Genomic DNA, 16,420 nt, shown 5'->3' on the forward strand with positions numbered 1-16,420 from the left:
TTACTTGTTTTGAGGCTATTTGCATGTCTTTACTGCAGCTTTTTTTTCTTTCCTCTCATAATTTTTTTGTGTAAAAAAAGAAAAAAGAAAAAATGAGGACAAAACTGTTTTTTTCCCTTTGACTGATTCGTCAAAAAAATATTTAACAAGAGAAACTTGTTTTTTACCTGACGGAAAACGTCCACACGTGAAACATATGGAAGGTTTTCACATGTTACCATGCTCAATCTAACTTAAATACGTAAAACCTTTGGAGAACGGTTAACATATGGACATTTTTAACATTACAGAACACAATCTCCTCATGTGAAACTATTTTCCACATGTTTCATATCGTCATACAATATCATTTCCTCATATATAATAGGATAATGTGTTTTACATTTTACTGGGGTCACCAACATGGTGCCCACAGGCACCAGGTAGCCCTCAGGACCATATGTGGCGACCTCAAGCCTGTTCAAAAAAGTAGCACAACTTCAAGCGAGCTGCATCTAAAGTGTTATTTTATTCAGCTGCTCTTCCTTTTTAATCATACTTGATGACGAAAGCATTAAAAACATATTTATATTACGTAAAGTTACGGTGAGCTTGGACTCTTGTAGTTCAAAGGCCAGTACAGGTAGACCTTCCTATGATAGTACCGATGAAGTTAGTTCTGAGTTTGAAAAAAGTTGGTGATCCCTGCTCTGTAATCTTCACAAGTGAATTATTTTTGTTTTACCAGGGCATCACATATTATCCTATGGGGGGTGACTGACATGGATATTTCACACATTATACCATTAAAATACTACAAAACCACACTTTGCGTGTGCAAATCCTTTTTTACATGTGACAAATTTTCCTCACGTGTGATTTTAGGGTTGAATTTTACATGTGGCTAATTCCATTCACGAGTGATCCCATGCACTCCGCTGTGACTTTGAATCCGTAAAATTCACGTGTTTCTCTTCATAAGGAGACTGTTGCAACACCACTCACCTTTCTATCCATCTCGTCTTGCATTGAGGCTAGCTTTTCTTTTAGCTTTCGATTGTTTTGCATTTCCTTCTCAATTTCCAAATTGAGTTGCAAAATCTGTGATTTAAAAAAAAAAAAAAAAAAAAACAGGTACAGTCATGCTGCGAAACTATTTTTTGAAACTTTTAAAAATATTTATAAAATCAGAGAAAAATCAAGTGTCACCTTATCTTCTTCAATTTTGTCCAACTCAACAAGTTCAGGCATCCGCTGAATTATGTGTGTGCACTTATTTTCAGTGAGAATGATAGCTTCCTCTGTGTCTTTGATCTCACCACGCAGACTTTTCTCTACCATCTTCAAATGGTTAAAACCCTGCCTACGGGACAAAAAAAACAACATTTCTTAAATCTGAGGTTATTTTAAGTATTACTTGATTAAAAACACTCCACGCACGTTTGCTTGTCAATAAAAAAAAAAATTAAAAAAAAGGTTTTCAGATCCAGGTAGATATATATATCCCCTGGTCTGCATCATCTTTAGCTTTGATATTAAACATGTATTTTACTGTCATGGTGCAAAGTGCAAACTATGGAAACAGAAATGATAGATAGATAGATAGATAGATAGATAGATAGATAGATAGATAGATAGATAGATAGATAGATAGATAGATAGATAGATAGATAGATAGATAGATAGATAGATAGATAGATAGATAGATAGATAGATAGATAGATAGATAGATAGATAGATAGATAGATTTCTGTTGGTTTTGATCATTTCAGCTTTGCAGCTCATGAAAAACTAAGATTATAGGATACATAACAAAGATAGGTCCAGAAACATAGTTTTACTGAAAGGTGTGTCCTTGAACCATATAGTGTTATTCACTCATTGCTGGGTTGTGCAGTGAGGGTGGAGCTTCGTCTCGGTATGGAGTAGACGTGTTCCTGGGAGCTCTGTCTCAAGAGTTTTGTGCAGTGAGAATTTCGTGCCCTGCATGGTTAGTTTGCTGGCCAATCGTGCACAGTGACGCCATGGTCATTAAACCAGCTACTGGTACTTTTGTCAGTGTAGGCAGGTGTCAAGTCGTGCTGAAAAACAGAGATCTGCATCCAATTAAAGCTTGTCTGTGGAGGGAAGCATAAAGTGCTCAAAAATGCCCTGGTAAATGGCAGTGCTGATATAACAGCGGACCGACACCAGCAGTTGCACGGCCCCCTAAACAATCACGCTGGACCAAAAGCAAACTGGATTCGGTGCCTGTCCACTGTTACTCCATTATCTGGGACATTGATTCCCATCTAAAAAGACGACAGACCACTGAGTGACAGTTTTAGAGTCTAGTCCCCACCCTGAATACGTGTGTGGGGTGGAGCCTAAAGCACTGACTCAACTAACAGATTTGCTTCATAATCCGTAAAGTTTGATGTTGTCACTGTTGCTTGTCAGTCTTTTAATATGTAATATATCTACATATTACACATTAATTATATGTAACAATTATATTTTTTTTTCCTTCCACTGAACTCTCCATTATTATGCTTGAATATAGCACTCTGATCAGAAACCTTCTTTAGCAAAGCCTTTTTGTAGCTTACCCCCCGTGTGGGGCATGCCAATGACTGCTGTAAAACTGTCAAGTCAGCAGTCTTCCCCTTTTGAGTCTGTACACCACACATGAGCCATAACATCACGTTGCCGTGATAAAAAAATCAAGGTTGTACTGGTCTTGTGCGGTTTTCAAATTTGTTTTTTCACCAACTCTAATCATCAAAACTCACAAAAATAAAATCTATAAATGCACTGCTAAAAAAAATGCATTATATAGCAGTTTGTTCCTCTCCTCCTGTAGGAACTGGCTGTATACTTCTGCCACATGAGGTCAGGCATTATCAAGCACCAAAGGAGCTCAGGACCCACTGCACCAGCAAAGGGTCTACCAATGTGTCTAAGGATTTCCCACAGATTTATAATGGCAGTCACGGTGCCATAATTTATTCGGTACAGGTATATGCTTCCTCCATAGATATGATTCCCCAGACCAACTGACCCATCACCAAACCGATCATCCTGAACAATGTTGCAGGCAGCATAACGTTCACCGCAGCTTCTTCAGACCCTCACACGTCTGCCACAGGAGCTCAGCGTTAACCTGCACTCGTCTGTGAAAAGAACGGGGCATAAATGCCAAACCTGCCAATTCTGGTGTTCTCTGACAAATGCCAGTCGAGCTCCACGGTACCAGGCAGTGAGGACAGGGCCTACTAGAGAAGGTCTGGCCCTCTGGCTACCTTCATGGACTCCTTTTCTAATGGTTTGGGCAGAAACATTTAGAGCAGTGGTCCGCTGGAGGTCCATTTGTAGGGCTCTGGCAGTACTCATCATGTTCCTGCTTAAAGGAGTAGATACCAGTCCTGATGGGTTAGGCACCTCCAACAGCCCTCCTATAGTAACCGCCTGTTTCCAGGAATCTCCTCTATACTACTGAGAGTGTTCTGGGAGCAAACACAGCAAACCTACTGGCAGTGGCCCATATTGATGTGCCATCCTGGTGGAGTTGGACTTCCTGTGCAACCTCTAAATTTCCAGGCATAGCTTCATGCTACAAGTGGTGACACTGACCCTAGTCAAATGCAAAACTACTGAAAAGCAGGCAAACAAAAAAAAAAAAAAAGGAGGAGGAGGGGAAAATGTCTTTCGATTCCACATGCAAATCCCGATTTTGGGATTGGCTCATTGTTTCCCCTTTAGCGCACAGATGGTTAATTTCATTGACACCAGAACAGCTGACACTGGTTAACAACCAACTCTACTATTGGACCGACCAGATCAATATTCAGGAAGTTTAACTGATGTGATTTATTATACTCTAGTTAAAAAAAAAAAGTGTTTCTCTAATATTTTTGAGCAGTGTCTATTAGTATGCGTGTGTGACAAATCTATGTATGAGTTTGCCTCTTTAAACTGAATTAATGAAATTATACTGATTTAACTGGAAGATTTGATAAAATGCATTTTTATAAAGCCCTGATGTAACAATCTTACATCGGTATGTTGGCTTCTAAAGGAGCGAGATTAACAAAACAGGATTTAGCTGAATCCAGCTGCTACTGGAAGTCCATCAGATGTCCTGATTAGATCATCTTATGGCGTTAGATAGATAGAGTGTGTGTACTCACAGTTTTTCTGATAGCTGACATTCTAATTCCCGTAGTTTGTGGTCTGACGCTGTCTTTTCCCTCTTAGCTTCGGCTTTCGTCCCTCTTAACTCCATCTGAGCCTGGAGGAGTTCGCTTTTTGTTTTTGAGTAAATGTCATCAGCCTGAACAAAAATGTGATGTAATGCATTTACAGTTTGAGAACAGTTTGAAGAAGTTAATGATGTAAATTAAGACATTTGTTTGGCAACATCCAGATCCTAAAGCGAATTCTTAAAACATCCTCAGGTAAGTTATCACTAGGAGATGGATATCGTTTGAAAAGGATTTACTTTTTTTGAACCTGAAGGCACATCTTGAAAAGTCAAGCAATCCCTAACGTAGGTAGTAACACTCATTATGAAATAGTACATACACTGAGTCAGTGTATGTAGTCAGATTGTTCGGTCAGCTTTGCTGGGTTGCTTTTCTGTGAATTTAGGAACAGTGCCTGCAAAAGTACTTTTTCACCTTTTGTTGTTAAAATCACAAGCTTTAATGTATTTTATTGGATTTTATGTGATAACCAACACAAAGTTGCACATAAATGTAAAGTGAAAATGATACATGGGCGACTAAATGTTCCAAATCTGAAAGGGAGGGCTGTACATTTGTGTTCAGCCTGCCATTTACACAGAACAAAATAAAAAAAACCAGTGCCTTCAGAAATCACAAGATTAGTAAACATCTACCAATTATTCAATAAAATTTTATTTATATAGCGCCAATTCATGAAACATGTCATCTCAAGGCACTTTCCAAAGTTAAATTCAATCAAATTATACAGATTGGTCAAAAAATGTCCTATCTAAGGAAACTCAGCAGATTGCATCAAGTCTTCACAAGCAGCATTCACTCCTCCTGAAAGAGCGTAGGGCCACAGGGAGAGTTGTCTACAGGTACTCTCGCTTAATCCCAGTCAAAAAGTTAACTGGTCTCTCTAAACTGCCTTCATGTGTGATCGCATGGTGGTTTGTCATGTTTATGTTGCCCTGTGATGGCCTGGCAACACGTCCAGGTCGTACCCAGTCGCTCTACCAGTGACCATGCAATCCTGCATGGATAAGCAGATATAGACAATAGATGAAATATTATATACATTTCTATTTTTTTATAGGATGAACTAAAATGTACAGCAAATTTGAGATTTTAGAACAAAGAAAATGTCAAACATTTTACAAGGAAAAAAAAGCTATTTTCTTGAATGAAGGGTTCGGAAAAATGAAGAAAGATGTAGTTTGCAGCCTAATGACAAATCTTAGAATCAAACAAAATAGTTCCTTGTATCATTAGTGGCATTCTGTTGTGACTGTTCTATGCAAACGCCAAACATGTCACTGTTGAGGAGTGCTCCTTGAAGAAAAAAAAACTTTAAATAAACAACAGAAAAAAGTTCACTTTTTATCCTTTATATCTAAAAACATTTCTCGGGTCTTTAACAGTTTTAGGCAATGTTGTGAAGACACTGGAGAACCTAAAGAGCCACATGTGGCTTTGGAGCTGCAGAAAGAACTCAGGGTCTATCACATAAAATCCCATTAAGATACATTATTCTTGTGACGTGACAAAATGGGACAAGGTTCAAGGTGTATCAGTACTTTGGTAAGACACTGTATGTTTTGTTGTTTACTCAAGTTTTGAAGGCTTAGAAGACAAAGACTTCTAAAACACTAGTTTCCTCTCCAGTGTGACTTGGAAAAAAGAATTAGAAAACAGAGAGCACTTTAAAAGACTATTCATGTCTTTTAAAGACATGAATAGTGGGGAAAACAATCAAAGGAACACTTTAGAAACACATGAGATCTCAAATGGGAAAATAAACAACTTCTGCTAGATCTCCATACTGATATGGAAAGGGTAATGGTTTAGGAACAAAAAGAAGCCACATCATTTGATGAATGTGATCAACCTACAGAAGGCTTAATTCAAAGTCCAAGAGAAAATGAAAATGAAAAACCGATGCAACAGGCTAGTCCAATTTGCTGAAATATCATTGCAGCAACTCAAAATACCACTCAGTAGTTTGTATGGACCCCAGATGCTCGTATGCATGCCTGGCAATGTCAGGTATGCTCCTTTTGAGATGACAGATGGTGTCCTGGGGTACCTCCTCTTAGATCCTGATCAGGAAATCACTAAACTCCTGAACAGTCTGAGGTGCAGCTTGGAGGTGACGGAGAAACCCAGGACCCACTGCAACAGTGAAGGATCTGGAGTTGGACGGTCTGTGCAACCTCTGTAGGATCTATACATTACCTCATGCTACCAGTAGTGGCACAGACCCTGGTAAAATGTAAAACTACTCAAGAGCAGTAAACTCAAAAAGGGGGAGGGGGGTGTCTGTGGCTTACACCTGCAAAACCTTTCCTGTTTTTAGGATTGGGTCATTGATTCCCATTTGGTGCATAGAAGGTTAATTTCATTTACATCAGAATAACTGGCTCTGGTTAACAATCCCCTCTCCTACTGAGCCCAACATATCCACTGACTTGATATATTATACTGTGGTTAAAAAGCGTCCCCTTTGGGTGTGCTTCGATAGGGGTAGAGAGCAGAACCCATGTACGGAGGCCCTAGTCCTCGACGCGGCTGACCTGGGTTCGATTCTGGCCTGAGGTCCTTTGCTGCATGTCCTCCCCACTCTCAAAACCTCCTTTCCTGTCAGCCTCCTTTATAAAAATAAGCCACTAGTGTTGCAGATAACCCATAAAGAGAATTTTAAAAAGGGTCCCTTTAATTTTTTAGCAATGTATATACCTGGCGGAACCCAAAAAAAACATGATGGCAAGAGCATAATCAAGGCAAATCAATTCACTGTAGCTTCAATTCAATGTCTAAGTGACATTAAAGAGCTGCATTACTACCCCTGTGTTAACCCTGCAAAGAAAACAGTTAAAGGTTAACAGGAGCTTTCCATGGTAGCTGTTTGAAATATTAACCCCTCAAACACACACCAACACTACTACTGCAAAGATAAGCAGTGTAGACCGTGAATGGACGGATAGCAAAATACATCAAACTAAGGTGTACCTCAGCTTGGACAGTACCAATCTGACGTAAAGCATCGTTCTGGCGGTCCAGGTTCTCTCTCACAATGGGAATTTGGTTTCTGGCAAAGTCAACGTCTTCCTGTAATTTCCGGTTCAGCATCTCAGCCTGCGACAGTTTCTTCTGGACCTGGTCAACTTTCTGGTTTTCCAGCTTGAGCAGCCACTTCAACTCCGTGATGTCTCTGCTGCACGCCTCGTGCTCTAGCGAAAGCAATAACCAGCGGTAAATAGCGGGCATGTTAACTAGATTTGGGAGCAACAGAACAGTACTTCTTCACAGGAGACAAACAGATCTCGAATTATGCGATAGCGCACAGTCGTTGACCTTTCTGAACAATCGAGGGGTGCTCCATTAGCTTCCACAGCGAAATACTGTCAACTCTGCTCTCTAAGATTTTTCTTCTCCTCTTCTCTTTCTGCAGAGCTTCCTCCGCATACTGCCGATCAGCCTCCAAACGCTCGACCAGATGCACAACCTCAGAGAGGACATCGTTGATTTTCTTCTGGAGAGGTGATCTTTGATAACCTTCTGGAGGAGGAAACGTCACCATGACGACACAGTCCTTCAATTCAATAGGTAAAACTTTCGTGAAATAACCAAACCAACTTAACGCAAGTGCATAATCGCTCAGGCTTAGATGTTTTGTAGCATTACAGAATGAAATGAAAAAGCAAGTCAGAAATATCATTCAGGTCTTGTTTACCTCTTGCGCTTATTGCAGTGCCTTCAACATATAAGTCTGTGGAGTCCGAATCCGAGTCGCTTAACTGAAATCTGTTAAAATAGTCAAAAAAACAAAAACAAAACCAAAAACACAACACATAATTTATGCAAAGAGCAAAAGAGGATTAAAAGCAAGTAAACAATTCACCTTAAAGTTTTGCTGTAAGCGGCCTTATCTGGATCCATCTCTGGCTGATATTTTCTGGGCTGGCAAAAGATTAAAGCAGCAAAAAAAAAATAAGGTGTGTTAACTGAATTTATTGTAATTAAGATTTTATTTTTTTTTTATTTATACATTACAACTTGATCCATATCTTATGGTCCATTATTTTTCACCTTCTGAAACCAGTTTTCTATTAGACGCCTCATGTCTTGGATATGGCAGATAGCACTGCTGACACATGGCGAGGGACTGTTGAGCAGAGCACAAGTCCGACGTCTACCAGAGCAGACAGCTTGGAGGTCTGCTTGCTCTGATGAAAAGACAAAATGTCAGGATATTTGATTCCAACTGTGATTAATCAGTTTCCTCAAGAGTCCATTACATCACTACGAAGAACCAAGCAACAATCTTTGCATAACGGCAGGACTCACAGCAATAGTAAGCAATCATATTTTAGCAAAAAATAAAAACAGTGGAGGGCAGGCTTTGGTGGGAGCAAACATGCAGACAACTTTAATAATGATATTTTGGAAAAGTAATTACTAAAATGTATTTGGCTGTGAAAGATATTCTCCGTTTCTCTATTTGCCCGCTGATTCTATGGCACAGCCTTTAAATTGAAAAGGAAAAAAGACAATCTGTCACAAGACAAACCCAAGGGCACATTTCTTCGCGGTAAAAGGGCGCCATCTGGCGGGAGAAACGGTGAAAGACACAGAGAGAGCAGTTCACAGACTGTCTGGAAAAAGGCAGAAACTAACAAACACCACGGCCATGTTGGTATTTTAAACTATTCGTGTGTCTTTTAACCAATCTTAAACCTTAACACTAACATGACTGTAGTATGAGCAGTTTATGAGCACTTTAATATTTTATTTATTTCACAAACAAATGTTCTTGCTTGAAACAAAGACTTGCAGAAGAACACTATTTAACAGAGACTATATAGCTATATGTATGTTTTTTTTATGTAAAATTATAATATTCCCAAGATAAAAAAAAAAAAAGATACATTCAATTGTTTTCTATAATATTAACTATTTTGTTAATTTTATGATATTGATGGCGAGTAACTGTTAGGCCAAAAATTCAAGGTGTTTTATAAAATGACATACACATTATAAGCCCTTCAGATGTTAAGTGTTTCATCAATCCCTCAATAATTGGTCCATTGCAAACCAACTCAACAACCTTGAATTAACTCACAGAACCATAAATTACTCTATTGCCATGATTCTCAACATGTGGTATAGGAACGTCTGCTGGGCTTAGTTGAGACATTTTAATTATAACCATTTACAGATTAAATACAAACATATCCAAACAGAATATGTTTCTTCTGGGAGATACGTCAAACTCTGTTTAATATTGTTCCAGTTTCCTGTTGGACAACCGGTAAGATAGGGCAACTGCTTTGCTCACTGATGAGCTAATCACACAAGCAAAAAAAAAATTTTTTTTTTTTCCCATTTTATGCATTATAACAAAAAGCATGTTAATTATCAGGTGGTGTACAGTACTATATTCAATTACATTTTATTTATATAGCACCAATTCATGATACATGTCATCTCAAGGCACTTTCCAAAGTCAAATTCATTCAAATCATACAGATTGGTCAAAGGTTTCCTATCTAAGGAAACCCAACAGCATCGAATCTTGACAAGCAGCGTTCACTCCTCCTGAAACAGCGTAGAGCCACAGTGGACAGTCGTCTGCATTATCCATGGGTTTTCAGCAATCCCTCATACTGAGCATGCACAAAGCGACAGTGGAGAGGAAAACTCACCCTTTAACAGGAAGAAACTTGCAGCAGAGCCAGGCTCAGTGTGAACGGCCAGATTGAACAGAATTTTAAATATTCCTCTAACGCTGCCTCATTTACTGAGTACAAGGTAATCATGTTTGGGAGGATGCCAATGATTTTAATTTGCAAAATTATTTATGAAGAATCCCACAAAGTCATTACTGCTAAGAGCTAAGGAAATGGATGGATCAACAGAGCTATGACTCTGGTGATGAAAAAAAAAAGAGCTATGACTCTGGGTAAGTTTGGCAACTGTACTAAAGAGACACCTAGGGTTACTGTTATTCTCCTCTATTAATGATGAAAAATATGCTGCTCCAAATCCGGGAATATGGAACATAAACAACCAGAAGTGAAAATAAACAGCTTCTTACTGCAGCTACCACCGTGTGCTAAACATCCAGCAGCTATACTGGATTTTGAGAACTGCGACTGGGTGGAAATTTTTACTTCTGGTTAAAAATAGAAAAATGACAATTAAATCCCACCTTCAAATCCTGCTGCTGTGTGATTAAAAGAAAATGTTTTCTTTCTTACAGTTCTACTACTTTTTTATGTTTTTGACGGTGGTCAATGGAAACCACTGCTCTATTGAATTACTTTGTTCTAACATCGAAGATCCTGTGATCTCCAGCTGTCAATGGGCGAGAGGCTGGTACACCCTGGAAAGGTCGCCAGTCTATTGCAGGTCAACACAGCGACAAACAACCATTCTTGCGCACACTCACACCTAAGGATAATTTAGAGAGGCCAATTAACCTAACAGTCATGTTTTTTGGACTGTGGGAGGAAGCTGGAGTACCCGGAGAGAACCCATGCATGCACAGGGAGAACATGCAAGGTCCAGGGCAAGGGTAGGACTCAAACCCAGGACCTTCTTCCTGCGTGGCAACAGCGCTACCCACTGCGCCACTGTGCAGCCCACGAGCAATCATTGCACATGGAATATAGTAGCTAGAAATGTATACATGTGTATTCTTTGAAGTAAAATCAGAAACCCCTTATCTCCATCCTAAGGAAAATTTTGTTCACAATATAAAATCGGCATCCCGACCTTCTTTCACATGACTACTGTGTCTATCGAACATTGGTCTATTACATGTTCACAGCTTTGAATATTGTTTAAAACCTAACACTGCTTTAAACTTCTCCACAACTTTGTGTGTTTTTGGTCTTCATGATGCTGTTTGCTTTCTAACAAACCTCTGATGTCTTCCCAGAGCAGCTGTATGTGGGCTGAGCCAAACCTTCAGCCATTATGGTCAAAGGCTAAATTTTATTTCCAGCAATTTAATTGTTTAAGAAGCTCTACTTTGTGAGGGGAAAAACGGGTACCGGGCAAAGAAACCTGGTTCATGTGCACATTTACAGCTAGAGGTGCAGCGTTATGCCATCTGCATATCTCCCAAAGAAGGGTCTGGCCTCACAGTGGTTGTTGTCTTACACCAGTGAAAATGCAGAAAACAGTAGGATCAGCAACCCTTTCCTTTTTGACAGCTTTTTAGCAATGAAGATGATTTAAGTGGCAGAGTGTCTAGTGTGTGAGTTGCCACAGACAAAGCACAGAGCGACAGGAACCACATGGAAAACAAGAGCAAAGATCATCTGCTTTTGGGTAGCTTTGATGGATGACACACCCTGAAATAACCACGTAGAGAATAAAGGCGATATAGCAAAACGGTGACGTTTGCTCTAAACCACACTGGGAGGGTTATAGTACCATCAAAGCAGCTCTTTGTAATAAACTACTATGGTAAAGGTAAAGAAGATAACATTTATTAGTAATATAATATTTAGCTATAAATACACAGGCAGCATTGGGAGCACCACATAGAGACCATACCAATAGACAGACTAGTTCATTAAGACCTCCTTAACTCAGCATTTTTCATTCAAATTAAACAGCAAACAGGAAAAAAAAAGTTAAAAGCAACCCATTTATATGAAAAAAATACCAACACTTTTGTATCTTCTATTTATTGCTGCTACAGGTAACTGATTAACACAGATAACTGTAACTAAATATAGCACCCTGCACCGTTATTGGTAAAGATGTGCAAAAAGCATTAAATGAATGGTTGTTATGGTGACACAGTGACCCATGATGCCTCTCTCTGATTTTGTTATTCAACAGAGAACTTTGGAGATTGTTTATATCATCAAATTCCTGTTCACTATGCACGCTGGCAACTTGCTGTTGCCAGCAAGCAGCTATTTTCTTTCTGGTTTGCAAAGATCAGCACACAGCTACCTTATTTGAAAGGAATGTGTTCTTGTCTTTCCTATTTTGAAAAGCGGTACAGAGTGTGGCAATATATTCAAAGCCAGGGGAATAGGCAATCATGGATTATTAGTCAAAAGATCCAAGACATTCTGATCAGCTTTAAAAAGTAAAGTAGAAATTACAAAAACTCTTTAGTTACATTATGAAATTATTAAGAGAACTTATAGTGTCACGAGTAGTATTGGTAATAAATAAATAAATACTGTCTATTCTTCTGGTTGTTTGAAAGCGGATTCTTATTACTGTAGTGTGAGGTTATTTCCACAATTCTGGTGGGCACAGGAAACAAATACAAAGTCAAGCACACATATCGGCAGCCACAACAAAGTTGTGCTAAAAGCCTTCAATGAATTCATCTTTTATGCAGTAAATCATCCCACTCTACAAATAACCTTAACCTTTATTATGACTAGATTTATGAAAACCTGTCAAGGAAAATTATTGGTTTTAGCAAAATCATCAGTGATTGATAAATCAGTTAGGATTTGTCAATCACAATAATAATTTATGAAGGATCTTTATTCTAGGGATGTTCTCCACATAATGAATGTACTCAAATAAAAAAAAAGCATCAGGTTGTGCTACTATGACTACCACTTTGTATCTAAGATTAAATAACTAAGTAACTTAATGTATATTTATCATCATTGGTGGTTCTTAGATAAGCCATCCTGTGTCATGTTGGTTGTGGTTAAAGTAGAACCGAAGCACAGACAAGAGCTTGGAAGTCATATGATGAGAAGAACGATAATTTAATAAACCAAATAAACCTACAGGCAGGGTAAGAAAAGACAAAGACCAGGAATGCACAAGAAGCTGACCAGAGCAGCAGGTAGCATAATGGGAGGACCTGACAATGAGTGAGAGGAACTGGCAGAATAAATAGGAGAGGAGACAAAGGGGAAGCAATCAGCACTGGTGAAAAGCATAAAGGTAATTAGGCTGATGGAGGTGAAAAAGGTGAAAACAAAAACCGACTGCACGATCCCCAGGAGCCTGGAAGTAATTCAAAGACCTGGGGATCTTGACATCCTGGATGAGCCCCTCTGTAAAACACGCAACGCTGGATTCCAAAGAAACAAAATGAGACCAGGAATTGACTACATTTTTGTAAAATGCAATTATCTGTTTTTGTATTTTTGCTTTCACAAATAGGCTCCACAAATCCTATAGATGTCTGAAAATAATAATAATCTGTAATCAATATAAGATAATTAAGTCCATGTTTGACCAATATATATGTGGCTTTCTAACTTCTCTCAATTTAAGGTTGACGTGATGCCAAAAAAATAAAACAAAATGCTGTTTTTTGTCATTTTATACATAAAATAAAAGGTTTCATTAACCTTAAGGGGGCCTAATCATGTACAATGACTATTAAAGAAACGCAAAAAACATATATTCATCTTAAAATAAAACAATACATGGCAAGCATTTGTCCTAATAGCGTTTGGAAAACCGCTGGGTGTTGCCAACTTGCTCTGCCTCATTGCCTCTCTGTTTTTACTCATTGCCCAAATTTCCAACATTGTACCTCTTAGAGGAATATCTTTTCCCACATGCATCACAACCAAAGGGTTTACACAAAGGTGCTTTTGTTTTTGTTGTGTTTTTTTTTTTTTGTTTTTTTTTTTACTAACAAATATAGAGCATAAAATATAATAAGCCAACAGGGTGCGATAATTTCATCGCAAAACATTTTGTATGCAACCACAGAGAGCTACTGGCATAGAAACTGATACAGTCATTGCACGTGACCATGCCCCTTTAAACTTTGTTTTAACGAAACAATGTTGAATGTGGATTTATTCGATTTAGGTTTTACAAATCAAGCTAGTGTAGATTTTATACTAAAGCTTCTTTTAAAGCAACAATAGCCTTTCAACTGCAACAGTACTGTCACCCCCTTGAAACAACCCTGTGTGATCAACCAAATCTATCTATGATCGAGATAGATAGATAGATAGATAGATAGATAGATAGATAGATAGATAGATAGATAGATAGATAGATAGATACACACATACTGTATATATAAAGTTGCACTAATAACTTCACTCAAGACTTTAGAATTGAAATGTTCAACTAAATAGCTACAGAATGTAAAAAAAAAAAAAAAAAAAAAAAAAAAATCCTCCCCAATAAGGGAGAAAATCTGCAGATGGCTTTTTGCCTCATATGGAGCTTCACCTTAAAAACAGGACAATGGTAAATTCTGCAAATCCCCCATATAGGCTATAATGGAAATGTAACGCTAAATTGTTGCTGGGTGTTTTTTTTTATTAGTAGTAATTTAAAAACATTTAAATTCGGTTAAGCAATATTTGTATTGTTATCTTTATTTTTTTACTGCTCACCTTGTTGGCTGGTTAGTCCTTCCCTGGAAGGTAATGTGAGGGGTTCAACGTCTGGCATGTCGCAAACTCTTCCAGGTATTTACTCTAAAATGACGGATTATCGAGACGACCTTAAACCTCCTGTGGGAAAGCAAAGGCATTCCCGTCGTCAAGCCCGCATCAATGGAGAACGGAAGGGTAAAAAAAAAACATTTCAAGCAATCTCTTTCTTCCAACAACAAATCATGGGGTTTTGAACTCTCGTGGTTAAAGTTAAAGTTGCCAAACGGGGAGGTAAACTTACCTTCGCTCATCTCCGGACGTCGCTCCGTCGGCCCAGCGTTAAGTTGACGTTTAATTAACCAGGCTGATGAGAAATTAATGAGCTGAGGGGGGTCGTTGTCATGGGAGAAAGTGAAAGCGGGAAAAAAAAACGGCCAGCTATCAACTTACTCAAACTTTTGGCTGTCGGCTCTGCTTGCTCTGTCACTCTCCCGCAGCTGTGCGTTAAAACGCCTCGACGTGTTGCTTTTCCCACCCCGCAACAAATAATAATAATGCTAATGAATCAAGTGAAGCTGATGCCGATCTTCATGCGGCGGTTTGCTTGGCAACGACGAGGGGCTGCGCCTGGAGAACGGGACGAGTTGCGTTCAAGAGCAGGTTGTTATTAGGCATCGCAGGTGGGACAGGCCAGGGCCATTTTTTTTTTTTTTTTTTTTCTTTTTTGTGAGTATTGAAACGTGATCAGGTCAAGTGCGAGCATAAAGGAGACCATGAAAGTCAGTAGAATCCAATACACGTGTGGATCTTCAAAGAAAATAGTAATGCAATACATAATGATAAACTGTAATAGTAAATATCTTAATTTCCTACAGAGATTTGATCCGTTTGGACAGGCATCTATTAAGGCAGGAATTGTTTTGAGAGTCTAGATTAAGGGGTCTACAAAACTTGTGGCTCCATGGCCCCGTGTGCTTCACAGTGAGTTGGAAATGATACACAGTGACCATAGCGCCACCTCCGGTGGGTCAGGGGTGTAATGACCACCTCTATATTGTTGGACACCCCGCTGGCCTCCTTGTCTAAGTTTATATTATTATTTTATTATTATTAATTAATTATGGATAGAAGAGTACACGTTTCGATGGGTTTCAACATGTATTTATTTATTCTAGTTAGTTAGCTTTATATGCCTACATATTTATTTCCCTTCATATTAATCCACTATTAATTCTTTGTCTCTCAGTGTTGGCTCTGCCAGCACCCCCACCCTATCATCCCTCCTGCCCAAAACCTTTATGCTTGAAAACAGCGTCATAAAACTCCTGAAATTCAGCCTTTGGTTTTTGCTGTGGCTCATAAAGTAGCTCCATCTGCGCCATCCTTTTAAAATCAGAGGGGCCTCTGCAAATTGCCGGTACTTATTCTATATATACTGAAAGAATATAGGAAAGTTCCTCTTTCTGTTTTCATGCAATATCTGCATAGCATGTCACATCACCCTGAACACACCATCACCCCATTGTAACTGGGTGGTGCCAACATCCTGCTGAGGGGATGTTTTTTTTTTTTTTTCTCCAGCAGGGACAGGAGAGCTGTTCAGAGCTGGTGGGAAGACGGACGGAGCAGTCTTGGAGGAAAACCTATTAGAGGCTACAGCAGACTTACGGGAAAGGAGGTTCACCTTTCAGTAGGACAATGAAATCAGACACAGCCAGGGCTAAGATCGAGGACTGGACCTTTAGAATAGTCCAGTTAAAGTCCAGGCCGAAATACGATCAAGAATGACAAGACCTGCAAACAGATGTTAACAGGCATTTTTCATCCAGTAAAAAAATTACCAAATAAATTCTGAGTTAATTTTTATCTATCTATCTATCTATCTAT

The 16,420-nt window shown here is 38.9% G+C and overlaps 1 protein-coding gene across 3 annotated transcripts in view; it reads right to left on the reverse strand.

Moving 5' to 3' along the window:
• The window catches only part of LOC105935520 (coiled-coil domain-containing protein 178), a 36,323-nt gene extending 20,804 nt beyond the window's left edge, over positions 1 to 15,519 (reverse strand). For 2 of the 3 annotated variants that reach the window (XM_012875974.3, XM_036138266.1), the window contains exons 1-11: positions 14,984 to 15,514; positions 14,835 to 14,897; positions 14,552 to 14,671; positions 8,277 to 8,413; positions 8,089 to 8,147; positions 7,921 to 7,991; positions 7,542 to 7,745; positions 7,197 to 7,417; positions 4,149 to 4,291; positions 1,189 to 1,342; positions 985 to 1,080 (exon numbers count right to left, since the gene is read on the reverse strand). In XM_012875974.3, the coding sequence (XP_012731428.2) occupies positions 985 to 1,080; positions 1,189 to 1,342; positions 4,149 to 4,291; positions 7,197 to 7,417; positions 7,542 to 7,745; positions 7,921 to 7,991; positions 8,089 to 8,147; positions 8,277 to 8,413; positions 14,552 to 14,609 (1,143 nt within the window). In that variant the 5' untranslated portion in view covers positions 14,610 to 14,671; positions 14,835 to 14,897; positions 14,984 to 15,514. Of the gene's footprint in view, positions 1 to 984; positions 1,081 to 1,188; positions 1,343 to 4,148; positions 4,292 to 7,196; positions 7,418 to 7,541; positions 7,746 to 7,920; positions 7,992 to 8,088; positions 8,148 to 8,276; positions 8,414 to 14,551; positions 14,672 to 14,834; positions 14,898 to 14,983 lie in introns of all 3 variants that reach the window. The other variant, XM_036138267.1, reaches the window with a different exon arrangement.
• Between the last annotated feature and the right edge of the window lie 901 nt (positions 15,520 to 16,420).

Source organism: Fundulus heteroclitus, chromosome 6 (assembly GCF_011125445.2).
Source record: "Fundulus heteroclitus isolate FHET01 chromosome 6, MU-UCD_Fhet_4.1, whole genome shotgun sequence".
Taxonomy (NCBI): Eukaryota; Metazoa; Chordata; class Actinopteri; order Cyprinodontiformes; family Fundulidae; genus Fundulus; species Fundulus heteroclitus.